At 41.9% G+C, this 13,482-nt stretch overlaps 1 protein-coding gene across 6 annotated transcripts in view; it reads right to left on the bottom strand.

Annotated features, from left to right (window-relative positions):
• Positions 1-9,932, bottom strand: part of VRK2 (VRK serine/threonine kinase 2) — a 108,799-nt gene extending 98,867 nt beyond the window's left edge. For 2 of the 6 annotated variants that reach the window (XM_070429256.1, XM_070429255.1), the window contains exons 1-2: positions 9,805-9,932; positions 8,021-8,161 (exon numbers count right to left, since the gene is read on the bottom strand). In XM_070429256.1, coding sequence (XP_070285357.1) covers positions 8,021-8,156 — 136 coding nt within the window. In that variant the 5' untranslated portion in view covers positions 8,157-8,161; positions 9,805-9,932. Of the gene's footprint in view, positions 1-8,020; positions 8,165-9,804 lie in introns of all 6 variants that reach the window. The other 4 variants (XM_070429254.1, XM_070429253.1, XM_070429257.1 and 1 more) reach the window with 4 other exon arrangements.
• Positions 9,933-13,482: the final 3,550 nt, after the last annotated feature.

Here is a 13,482-nt window from a genome sequence, read left to right as displayed (position 1 = left end):
GTCTTATCCCTACACCACATGTTACGGCACAAAATTTCATCTCAGAGAGTTGCTGGGGAAATTACTGTTCTGTAACAAACTACTTCTGGAGTTAATTAAACCAATCATTTTTAGAAAACTATCACACGCAAGGCCTTGGTGAAGCACCCTGAGAATGCCTACAATGAGTTTATCATCTAATGTTGGTTGGGGCTGAATAGGACAACATACAAATAATAATCAAACAAAACAAGATGAGCATCGAGAGAGAGAGCACACTGTAGGAACAGAGCGAAAGAAAAGTTGTGGACACTCCCCTAATTCAGCATGTTAGAATTTCCAGAAGGCCCACCAGCCATTTGTTTTCACAACGGATCCTAGCAGCAGGCTCCCCTCATTTCCAGTCTACCCAACCAGGGTACTCTGCGGTGTGGCTGCTCGCTTTTTGTTAGACCAGTGGTTCTCAACCTCCCGAATGCTGCGACCCTTTAATATAGTTCCTCATGTTGCAGTGACCCCCAATTTCATTGTTACAAATTGAACATAATTAAAGCATAGTGATTAATCACAAAAACAATATGTAATTATATATGTGTGTTCCAATGGTCTTAGGCGACCCCTGTGAAAGGGTCGTTTGACCCCCCCAAAGGGATCACAACCCACAGGTTGAGAACCGCTGTGTTAGACCAACTCTCCTCTGCCCCTGATTGTTCATCTCATGCAGTTACCAAGTGCAGTAAATGCATCACATGCCATCACACTACCATTCTGGGAAGCCCTATAATGACTACCAGTGTACCTACTGGCTAGTCCAACCCTGGCTATGAAATTGTGGTTGCTTGCAAATGATGTTTCAGCATGGAAAGACAAGGTGGGGGGGGGGGGGGGGGAGGTAGAGGGTAGGGGGAGGAGCCACACAGCTCACTAGAAATGGCCACAATACCTAAGCAGAGCAAGTTGGAGGGTCTGCACATGAGCCAAAGCTGAGAGTTTCATTGCCTTTGTTGGCTCATGTCACTTCTTTAATTAATGTCACTTTCTCTGGTTTAATATCAGAGCAAGTGACAAGAGTGCTTCTGGATGAATTGTGTTTTCTGAGGCCTGTATGGCACACTCTCCCGCAGTCTGACAGAGGGACGTGCCAGTTTCGCTTGGCAGTTACCGAGCACCAGCTTTAGTTTTAGTAGTTTAATTTGTGGCAGTTATATGTTTTGAATACGTTGAAGTATTCACAATGGTCTCATGGAATCTGTTCCATAGATTAAGTTTACACAGTGGAAAAGAAAACGCAATGGCTATATGGCGATTAGGAAAAGCCTCTCTTGGCCACAGCTGGTCTTACAGGCATTCCTGTAAATTTAAGAGCATTTAGGGGAAATGATTAAAGTGATCACAAGGAATGATGCCCTTTCTTCTTCTTCTTTTTTTTTTTTTGCCGACTTCTGTAGTTGGTGTGAGACGATCATAAGGAATATGATATTTAGAACTCGATTTTATGCAAAATCCATTATTCAAGAAGTGAAGTTTATATACATGATAGACATGCAATGAAATACATGTTAGAATAGGAAGCTGTGTTACTTACGCATTAAGTTGGTTCTAACATTTTGGTAAACTAAGTTTTTATTGATATAAAATTCAGAAGAATCTCTGCCTTGAGGAAAAAGGACTAAACTTTTCCATGGGTTTGTTAAAGATCTTCCTGTTTCAAGCTGAAGCGTTTTTATTTGGAGTTTTTTCTTCGTCTCCTTTATACACTTTTGTGAAGCCTCATCAGTTCATGGTAAGAGCTGCCACCAAGGAGTTCCTGCAAACTTTGCCTGCCCTTTCTAAATTTAGGGTTCTTTACTGCAGCAGGTTGAAGATCTGGCTTTGATTGCACCTGACTCTGCGGGGGAAGAGAAATACTCCTCTCCACCGAATGCATGCTGCTTAAGTGCTGGAGGCACTTGCAGGAGAGGAACTCTCATCGGAAACTTCATTACAATACTGTCTCTTCCCTACGTGGAGTAGTAATTCTCACTCACCAAAGATAGAATTTTGCCCGACACAGCCACGGGAGCTCCTGTTTGACTTTCAAAATTAATCAACCTCCAAGCTCGAGTAGAAATGGCATGTCCTTTCACCTTAAGCACAAAAAGCTCTCAACAGACTGCCGTTTTTACATCCCTGGATGGGAGTTTGGGCCCCTGATACTTAAACTTGATGCACATACTGGGTTTCTGGCAGGCTCTTGCCCATCCCCATCTGCTAGCCTGGCACTGTGCCCATTCAGAAGGTGTGATGCCAGTTTCAATAGGGCATAGGTGCCAATCAAAGATGGGTTTGGAGGGGCGGCATGCAGAACGCAGCAAAAGTCAGCTCTTCTGCCAGAAGATCCTCCTGTTATCATACAATGCCAATGGAGGGCCACATGCTTCATTGCTTGGGTTCACATTGCATCTGTAGATGTTTCTGGCCTTCGATGGATGTCTTTCTACGGCATCTTTTTCCTCAAGTGATTGGAGATGTTAGAAAAGAAAAGTCTATCTGACTAATGGAAAGCCATCCTTTAAAAACGATGGAAAACTTCAACAATTGTCTTGGAATAACTGCTGGAGTTGTCTGTCTTTTCTCCTAAAATACCCTAATACTTAGACTTCTGTAAAGTGTACTCAGTTCATGGAACGGAGTGATAAGGGGAAGCATTCTGAAGAAGCATGATTACAAAACCACATTCATATGCAGTATAAAACCCATGAAAACCTATGTGCCATTGTTAAGTGTGAATGGTGGACAAACTCATCATCCAAATAGCTCATTTCTACGAATTCTCCCACTTAGAGCTTTGAAATTTCACTTTTCATTTATTTTATAATCACAGACGTGCCTATATCTTAAAAGAATGACCATACCTCCTCTAATTTCTTCTTCTTCTATATCTAAAGAAAAGACCCTAAAAAACACTTCAGAAGCAAAAGTCTATCCATTTTCATAAGGAAGCCAGACTCTCTCAAAATCTGAGAAGTCTTTTACTCTAGCAGCGGTCGGCAAACTGTGGCTCGCGAGCCACATGCAGCTCTTTGGCCCCTTGAGTGTGACTCTTCCACAAAATACCGACTTCTGCGCATGGGCCACGAAGTTTCAATCGCACTGTACATGCGTGCCCGCATGTGGTATTTTGTGGAAGAGCCACACTTAAGGGGCCACAGAGCCGCATGTGGCACACCAGCTGCAGTTTGCCGACCAATGCTCTATGGCAAGAGAGGTGAGCTCATTTCATGAAGAAGACCTGTCCCTATAGCAATAGGTTTCACATGTTAAAACCTCAACCATTTGTAAATGGTTACAAATTAGTAACAAGTGCAGTGGAAGAGACATTATATGTAAATCACTGAAGAACAAAAGAGTTTGTAAATCTTTCCCAAAGCAAGAGTTTAACAGCAAAAAATGTTGAAGATGAAAACCATAATATAAATGTTAAAAAGGCCGGACACTTCAAAAAATAAAAAAGACAAGCAAAGGCTAAGCCTTAGAACTCTCCTTTTTTTTATACAAAGCCAAACTTTTGTAAATACTTAGATTTCTTAACTGATAGGTAAATAGAAAGTGCTCTCTCTTTAAAAACTCCAATTTAATAGCCTGTGATAGCACATACAAAATTAAAATACAACTACTACGGCTTCTTATGTACAGGCCCAACCAATATATCAAATTCACGAGGTCCAAGTGATCCCTTCCTCTTTTGAATGTATATCACCTTTTCTCTCTCTACACCTTCATCTGTGAACTAATTTATCTCATATAATTTCTAGTACAAGTTATCCTTATTTCCTATTTATTTTCTTCTCTTTTCCACTCCCACAGTCAGTATCGTTTGCAAAATGTCCTAGTAACAGTTGTGGTGGCATCAAAATAGTGCACTGTGTCAAATAAAGCTGCATATCTCAAAGCCTTCTCTGTGAAACACTGCCAGAATAGCATTTAATACAGCAATGTGTAATGAAGCAATATGTGTTCCAATGGCTGCATTTTGGTGATAGGCTCTTCTGAACATTGTTCTGCATACCATTACAACTGACTAAAAAGTAAAATAAGTAAAAGTCATACTGGTATAAATAAGCTTTTCTATTTCTTTATAAGTAGAAATATGTTTCCTTAACAATCAAATAAGTGAGTTAAATTTTGATAATTTCTAAAAATCCTAGTATCCCTACCAACTCCCCTGCCTCTGTGTTTCTGAAGATCAAAAATGAGCTAACTGGAGAGCATGGCCAAAAAAGTGTAATGATGGTCACTTAGATGAAGTCTAAACATTTATCCATGCGTAAAGGATTCAGTCGTAAGGCTGCACCAGAGTTCATTTTAGTTCTAGTAATGTATTCTTCCTGAAAGGTGCTATTGATTCACTATCAATAAAGCATACATAGATTATTTTAGGTGACATCCTGCTATTTAACCTGTCCCAGCCTTTCGTGTGGCTCTAAGATTACAGGCTGGAATTAAGACTGACATCTATAATTATGGAAGAGAATAAAGCAAACTGGCTTGTATGGGTTAAATACCCTGATCTGTCTCAGTCTCTCAGGCAAGTAACTCTTGAAACATCCTCTACTCTGTGCTTGATATTCTAAAGCTGCCAAAGAGTCACCACTATGCCCAACTTCAAAAACTAAAACTTCCACAGATAAATCATTTCCATTTTTCCTCACACAAGTCTTCAAAGGAACTTAGCTGAAGCTTATTACCTATGAGTCTGTGTTTCTGGATTTTTGACTAACTTCTGAAACCCATTATCTTTCACATCTGGAGCAAACAAGACAGCTTACAGGAGAACTTTCCACTATGTCATGGTGGCTACTACTATAAACTTTAAGGGGAAAAATAGTTAACGGTTGGTAAGTAAAATGCCGTAGTCTTCCACTGACACTCCGTATGTTCTTAGTTATACCACATTAGTAGCTAAATCTATCACAATCCTTGGCAGGGTAAATGGAAAATCCCTCCAATAGATGTCTTTGTCACCATCCTAACCCCTTGTGGCACCAGACACTGAACCTAGAGTTGGTTCAATTATCACTGAGGATGGGAAATTCTAATTAAATGAACAAATTCAATGTAAGTGCTTACAAAGTTCTAAATCGTTTAAAAATATTATTTCAATCCTCACAATTAATATTATCCCAATTACACAAAACAGAAAGACAGACTGGTTACTAGGAAAAAGTCACACTGTTTTAGGTGGCTTAGTAAGGTCAGAATTCAACCCAGATTTGCCAAACATCAAAACCCATGCTCTTATTTGTGCAATTCTCTGAGAGCAGAATTCATACTCAGTTCTCTCTCCTTCCCTGGAGTCTTAGAAACGTTTCCACTTGTTTTATACTACACGACAGCATTTTTTCCCATCCTTTAAACCAGTTTCCTTTCTTCCTTTTTTCTCTCTTTAAACTAAAAAGAACCTTGACTTTGTTCTTGTATTCAAATTTTTCCCTCTTGTAAGTGTTACTATTAATGCTACAGGCACATCATTTCTTCAAGTCAAGAGTAAACAGCAAACTTCTCTGCCCTTTGCTGATCACTGAAAGGTCTTAGCTATTGGTCTCAAAACTAGAGAACAGCTGTATATGTACAATGAGTTAGACATAGAGGCTGGTTTCTCCTCAGCCTTAGGTAACAAATGCTGATCAAGTGTCTGCTAAAACAATCTATCTGAAATTACCAGCTTCTTCACTTTTACACAAGAAGTGATGAGAACCATGGTAAAATGCAAAAACATGATACAATTTTCAATGGGTTTGCTTAGGTAGCTTTGCAAATAATCACTACAAACTAGTTTAATGAAGTTACTGCTGATGGCATCTCACTAAAGAGCTGATTCTATGAGTCATGGGTGCCACTTTTGATGGAACAATAACGACATTTGAGACACAGTTTTATTCTAGTTTCTTTGTAGAACCTTTTTTTCAAACAGCTAAACCTTTTTTAATGGCCTTTCCTCAATGGTGTTCACTTGCTAATATTTTCAAGATCCAGGTTCTACCAGTAAAATTTAGATAGTAGGAGGTATTGCAAACATATAGAACCTTGAAAATTGTTGTACAACAAATACTGTTTGGCAATGAGAAAAAAAATAAGCAAAAAATATATGGCATGTACTTAGATTGAAAGAAGCAAAGATTTTTCTGTATTTGAAAAGAGACAAATCACATGCCTGAGCAAATAAATTCCTTTTCACCACACAAGTAGTATGTGCACATATATATGTATACCTGTACACACTGTCATATCCTCCATCTATTTTTCTAAGGGCCCAATCATCTCATCCCTTCTTGTGTTCCCCTATTAAGATCCCATATAATAAAAGGCTAATATGCAATTCGACTGAACAGCAGAACCGGTTGCTATGATGCACACTGAACACCAGGGGGCAGATGCTCAATGCAGGAGCTGCCCCTGGTGGTCAGTGTGCTCCCCCAGGGGGAGCACAGCTCAGCCAGAAGCTGGGCTCATGATTGGCAAGTGCAGCTGCAGTGGCAGGAGCCTCTCCCACCTCCGTGGCAGCACTAAGGACCTCTCGGGGGATGTCCGACTGACTGCCAGCTTAGGCCTGGTCCCCGCAGTCAGACATCCCCCAGGGAGTCCCAGACTGCAAGAGGGCGCAGACCGGGCTGAGGGACCCACCCCCAGTGCACTAATGTCGTGCACCAGGCCTCTATTGGTATATAAGTGCTCATATCTCACCACTTTTTGGGATGTTCCCTTTTTTTTTCTATAATATCCCTACGTGCATAACATTAAAAATGAATAAATTTGTACACTTGTTTCCTGTTAATCTACCTGTTGTCAATTCATTTCATAAACCCAGCTATCAAACCTAGGAGGGTAGAGGGATAGTCCTTTCCTTCCCAACAGTTTGAAATGTTTAATGAGGAACCCAAGATTCCTGTAATGGGGTCTTTTACCACTTCTTAAACTCCTGTAGAAACAGATGTAATGAGTCAATACATTTAGGAAAACTTATCCTTGAAGGTAATTTTTTATATCACTAATATTTACCTTATTTTATTCATTAAATCCACTCTTGTTATAGATATCCTCTAATCATTAAACTACAGGTTTAAGGTAGCCCTGAATAAGCCTTTTAAAATTTAGTGTAAACATTTTTAAATATACTGTACAAGTATACTCAGCTAAGGCTCCATGCACCAAAGAACTCAGAAAATAATATCGAGCGTCTATTTTCTCAATTATCCCAAAGACAGCACATAACCAGTAGACTCTAGATCAGTGGTTCTCAACCTTCCTAATGCCTCGACCCTTTAATACAGTTCCTCATGTTGTGGTGACCCCCAACCATAAAATTATTTTCGTTGCTACTTCATAACTGTAATTTTGCTACTGTTATGAATCGTAATGTAAATATCTGATATGCAGGATGTATTTTCATTGTTACAAATTGAACATAATTAAAGCATAGTGATTAATCACAAAAACAATATGTAATTATATATGTGTTTTCTGATGGTCTTAGGCGACCCCTGTGAAAGGGTCGTTCGACCCCCAAAGGGGTCGTGACCCACAGGTTGAGAACCACTGCTCTAGATGCACAGGAGAGAAAATTCATTCCACGCTGTAGATGCTTTGAGATATTAAAGGGCAATTCTCTAGTGGAGCCTAATTAAGAAATGACCAGATCTTATATTACTTAAATATTAATCAGATTCACAAATGGAAAGTGTTTATGTAGTTGTGGTTTCCCAGCTGTAAAAAAGCAATGTTTCCAGGAAAACACACTCTCAAAAAAGAACATTAACATTGTGTCTGGCAGCCTGTGTAATTAGGCTCTGAAAAGACTTCTAAGAGTCCTTTAGGAAAAAGAAAAAAAAAAAAATGAACAACAAGGACTGAGACCAGTCATGTTTTGAAACTGGAAGTTCTACACATCAACTATCTTCATATTACTAAAAGCCCATTTATTCTACTTTATTTCAAAGTTTCAATATCAAAACATTACAGTCACATATATAAGAACATGTGGTAATATACAGTTATACTTTACCTAAATATATCAATCCAAACCCTCCAGCACCAATCATCTTGCCCAGCACCCATTGCTTTCCTTCCATATCAACCAGAACCTTGCCTTCTGGAAGTGGGACAGGAAGTTTGTATTTCTCATTTCTTCTTGGTGGCATCACTTCTGCTGGAGGAAGATGGGAGAGGTCAGTGATTAAAAAATAAAAACAGCGGCAACAAAATATTCTGGTCAATATACATTTCTCAAAAATGTCTTCTAGGGGGTACTTTCCCCGGTTCCTAGAAATTAGGATTCTGGTCACTTACAATGTTGAAATCTACGAGGTACTGATGGTAAAAAACAAACAAACAAAAAAACATAACACAAAATGCAAGCCTGTTTAACTTAACGCAACATTTCCAAAATTCATTTGGGGGTCCATGATACTATTAACACCTTAAGAACTGAGTTCACAATTTCTGATGAAAAAGAGAGAATAAATTTTACACGTTCCTTTCACTGACATGAGGTCTTGGGTCAGGAGGAAATACAACTATGGATTGGGAAAATGGCAATGTACACCATTGCCAAACCCAGCAAAGGACACAGAGTATTTGTTAAAGAAGCTGGGGGGTTTCATGGATTTATGATTTATAAAAGGATTTCTAATTTAGCAGAAGTCTAGGCCACTGGGCAGTTTCAGGCCTGCACACTCCTCTTTCAGCTCCTTTCGGTTTTCTTATGCCCTGTCCCTTCCCCACCTTCTCCAACGTGAAAACTGCCCTGCCTGAGAGATTAACGTGGTATTGGCAACAACAAAAGCACAGACTCCCCAGAACAGTCACACAACTTGAATCGATTCATTATACTTGAACACAGGTTAGTGAACTTCACAATGAGAGCTTTTGCACTGGGAGAGAACATTTCTTAGGGGGTGGAGGGGATAGCATATATGCCTGAAACCCATTTAAACGTGAAGGTAACTGCAATCCTGTATTTCCAAATAATGTTTTTAAAGTGTTGAGCGCTTCTGAATAAAAGTTAATGTAAAGTTCCGTTGTATCATCTTCCCAGCTTCGGAATGAGGACGTTTCTGTGCCTGTTAATAGGCTTTCTGTCCTTCACTTACTTTAATCCAATGCCCTGCCATCTTTTACAGCAAGGTCTCAGGTCGCGCAAAGAAACGCAGCTGAAACCTCGAAGGATATTCACCTGTCCTCCTGCTAACAGGAGCCCAGGAAAGCCGGGAAGTTAGATGGTGAATGAAGCCTAAAGCAGGAAAAAGTTTTGTGGGGCTTCCCCTGAACCAGTACTTGGTATTCACTAGTGTCCAATCCATATTCGCTGGTTTAAAGCCTAAAAGTCTCCAAAGAACAACTTTCTGCTGGGCAAAAACTCCAAAGCAGTCTGAACTAGTGGATAAAGGCAGTTAGCACGCGAACTGGAGACCTGAAATGAAACTGACTCTGAAAGGCACCTCCCGGGCGCGGACCCCGAGTTCCCGCTCCCCGCAGCCTCCCTCCAGGCCAGTGGCCCGTGTCCCGCTTCGGGACTCCTTCCCGGGGCTGCGAAAAGGCTCCACGCAAGCTTCCGGGGGGCAAACCGGCACCAGAACCTGAACGCGAGCCAGGACCGCGCGTGGGGCGGGAGCGCGCGCCCAGCCCCCGGTCCGCGGGGAGGGCCGGCCCGACCCAGCGCGCAGCCCGCCGGCGCCTGGAGGCTCCCTTCCCGCCTCTCGCTCTCCCCGGACCGAAGGGAGGGAACCCTCCCCGCTCCCATCCGGGGCTCCGGGCAAACGCGAGCGAAAGGGGGCGCCGGGTTCTCACTCGACTTGGGAAAAAGTCAGGGACCAAACCGCAGCAGCAGGGACTCTCCGGGCCGGCGTCTCCCTCCGAAGGCGGCTCCTCCCGGGCCTGGGGCGCGGCGCGGGCGGGGCGGGCGGAGAGACTGCGCGGCGCGCCCGGACCCGCAGCGGGAGGAGGAACGCGGGCCCCGGGCGTCCAGCCGCGCGCTCGCTCCCCGCTGCCCTGGCGGGCCGGGCGGGGCCGCGGGCCTCCAATCCCGCGGGGAGGCGGGTCCTGCGCCGGGGCCGCCACGGGAAGGGGCCGAACGGACTGGCCAGCACCTGGGCCCGCTGCGCCCGGCGCCGCCTCGCTCGGGGCGGAGACGCCGGGCCGGGCCCGCGGATGGCGGGCAGGCCGCGGCCGGTGCTTTCCCTGGGCCTGTCCGCGCCGCCGGGCGCCCAGGGCAAGAGGAAGCGGCGGGTCTCAAAGGCGAACGGGAGGCTGGGCTGACCCCATGCACCTCGCCCGCCAGCCTGGAAGATCAGCCATCGGTTCCCTGTGAACATCCAGGACGCACATTGGTGTAGGTGGGAGTTGAGGTCTCTTGTTCCATGATCTAAGCAACTAGAACTTCCAACTCAGTCACCAAGTCTGACCAAGCACTTGGTGCTCAGAAAACGAACAGAGTAGCTGGCCCTCGGGAGCAGCAGGCCTGGGGCGAGAAGGAGGGCCTGGAACGCAGCGTTTAGGCTCTAAGAGGTACATTGGCTCAAGACCGATTTACAAGTTGGATCATCTTGGTTTTACTTTTATTTTTCAATTACAGTTTATATTTAATATTAGTTTGTATTAGGTTCAGGTGTACAGTGCAGTGGTTTGACAGTCACTTACTTTACAAAGTATTCCCCTAGATCAGTGATGGTGAACCTATGACACGCGTGAACTCATCTTTTGGTTGACTTTTCTTTGTTAAATGGCATTTAAATATATAAAATAAATATCAAAAATATAAGTCTCTGTTTTACTATGGTTGCAAATATCAAAAAATTTCTATATGTGACACGGCACCAGAGTTAAGCTAGGGTTTTTCAAAATGCTGACACGCCGAGCTCAAAAGGTTCGCCATCACTGACCTAGATGTTCCCAGTACCCATCCGGCAATATAGCTATTACAATATTATTGGCTGTATTCCCTGTGCTGTGCTTTCCATCCCTGTGACTGTTCTGTATCCACCAATTTGTATGTCTTCATCCCCGTCACCTGTTTTTCACCCCTCCCCTTTCCCCCCTACCCTCTGGCCACTGTCAGTCTGTTCTCTATGAGCCTGTTTCTAATTTTGTTCGTTTATTTTGTTCTTTAGATTCCACATATAAATGAAACCATGTGGTATTTGTCTTTCTCTGTCTGACTTATTTCACTTAGCATAATACCCTCTAGGTCCATCCATGCTATCACAAATGGTTAACATTTCTTTTTTTCTTGTAATGGCGGAATAATACTCCAGTGTGTATATGTACCACCACTTTTTATCCTGTTGTTTATTGATGGGCAATTGGGTTGCTTCCATTTATTATGAATAACGCCCCATTTACAAATAGGATAATCTTGATTAAATGTAATTACTTTACAAACTGCAATTTTGTTGTGTGGGAAATGGAAATAACCCTATTATTTGGATTATAAGGTTTGTTAAAGAAAAATTGTCTGACGTTAAATTGTAAAGAAGGTTTTATTCAAACAGTTGCAATAGGAGAAAGAACTACACTCAATTCCAAATAGAACCCAAAGTGGGAATTTACATCCAAGAAGCAGTGGATAGGATATTACTAAGAGGGAACAGCAGGAGTAAGGGGAGAATTCTGGCTAAACTGAGCTAACAGGATTCTGTGGCAGGCCAGGGTGATCAGACATCTCGGGGGTCATGGGGGATGAGGAACTCCATTAGATTTAGGGTCTGATCAGTTATGGAGGATGGGGGATTCTGGCTAAACTGACTTAACAGGATGTGTGCTAAAATTAGACAATTGTAGAGAGAACATGGAAGTTCAAAAAGAGTTCAGGGAAGCCTGATCAGAGTTTGGTCAAGGAGAAGGTCTTTGTCAGGTTATAGTTATAAGACTATTACCGTAATTGAGACAATTATGTTAAGTAGTTTCTAACACATAATGACTCATAGTAAGCTTATAATAATTCAGGGAAGACAATGCAAATGCTCAGAAAGCAATTATTAAGCAATACACCAACTTCCTCCGTAGGAATCAGTAAGTGCTTGGGATGCAAACACTGAAAGGAAAAATCAAAGTCCTTTAGTGACTTTGATGGAATGGGTTTTAAGACTACCTACATCTCTCAGACTGTCACCAAATGAAAGATTGCATAAAGAAACGTTTCTTAAAAGGCACCTGGTGCTGTAGCTATGAAAACATCTTTTAAGAAACTCCATAGTCTTTACGTAGTAGTCATTCACAAATCCAACAATGCCCATTCTTATTTGGACATCTGTAATAGGTACTATTGGTTGCCGACCCAAAGGTTCATATGGGCATTCTTTCTCCCATTCCAAATTTGTGTGGGCTTCTGTCCCTTTCTCCAGGTGACATTCTTAGGGAAGATTCAGCTCCAGAATCAGTCATAACAGATTAGGTTTTGAGGGGAGGGACCTACATGGCTCCTCTCTCACACCTGCATATCCAGTCTTTTAGTGTCACAGTCCTTTCAGGTTGCCATAACGGAATACCAGAGGCTACGTGGTTTATAAACAACAAACATTTATGTCTCATATTTCTGACGGCTGGGAGTTTATGACTGAATCACCTCCCAAAGGTCCCATCTCCAAAGACCATCACACTGCGGATTAGGTTTCAACATAGGAATTTTAGGAGGACACAGACATTCAGTAAGTCCTGTTAGCTCAACCTTCAAAATAGATCTAGAATCCATCACTTCTCACCACCCCTACTGCTACCATCCTGGTCCAAACCATCGTTTCTTTCCTGGATAATTGTAGTACCTCCGTAAATCCTATCGTAGTTCCTAACCTAGAAGAAAGTCTTTATGATTATGGACTTGGTAAATCTTTGTGATCTTTGAGTTTGTGTAATTAGAATGTACCACCACCTAAAAATTAGCTGAAAGTCTAAAAGAAGAAATGGATAAATTAAATTCATTAAAATTAAAAATGTATTGCTCTTCAAAAAACACTTTTAAGATACCAAGTTTTGGTAATTGTGTGGAGTAACTGGAACTCTCTTCCATTGCTGGTAGAGATCCAAAATGGTACAACCACTTTGTTTTGTATGATATTAATCATATAAATAACATATGACCCAGGAATCATGTTCCTAAGTATTTACCCAAGAGAAATGCAAAACTACATGTACACAAAGATTTGTTATGTGAATGTTTATAGCAGCTTCTTATGTAATAGCCAAAAAATGGAAACAACTCGAGTTCTCATCAACTAGTGAATGGATACAAAAATTGTGGTATACAACATACCTCTATACAATGGAATATCACTCAGTAATAAAAAGAAACAAACTACTGATACAAGCAGAAACCTGGATGGCTATCGAAAGCATGATGCTGTGTAAAGGAAAAAAGACACAAAGAGTACATACTGTAAAATTCTATTGAAATTGCCAGGGACTAGGTTGGTGTATGGGATTGACTGCAAAGGGGCTAATGCAACTTTTTGGAGTGATAGAAATGTTTAACTT

Source organism: Myotis yumanensis, unplaced genomic scaffold (assembly GCF_028538775.1).
Source record: "Myotis yumanensis isolate MYYU_CA2020_CCGP unplaced genomic scaffold, mMyoYum1.0.hap1 SCAF_11, whole genome shotgun sequence".
NCBI lineage: Eukaryota > Metazoa > Chordata > Mammalia > Chiroptera > Vespertilionidae > Myotis > Myotis yumanensis.
The sequence above is the reverse complement of the archived record's forward strand: the minus strand, read 5'-3'. Positions and strand labels throughout refer to the sequence as shown.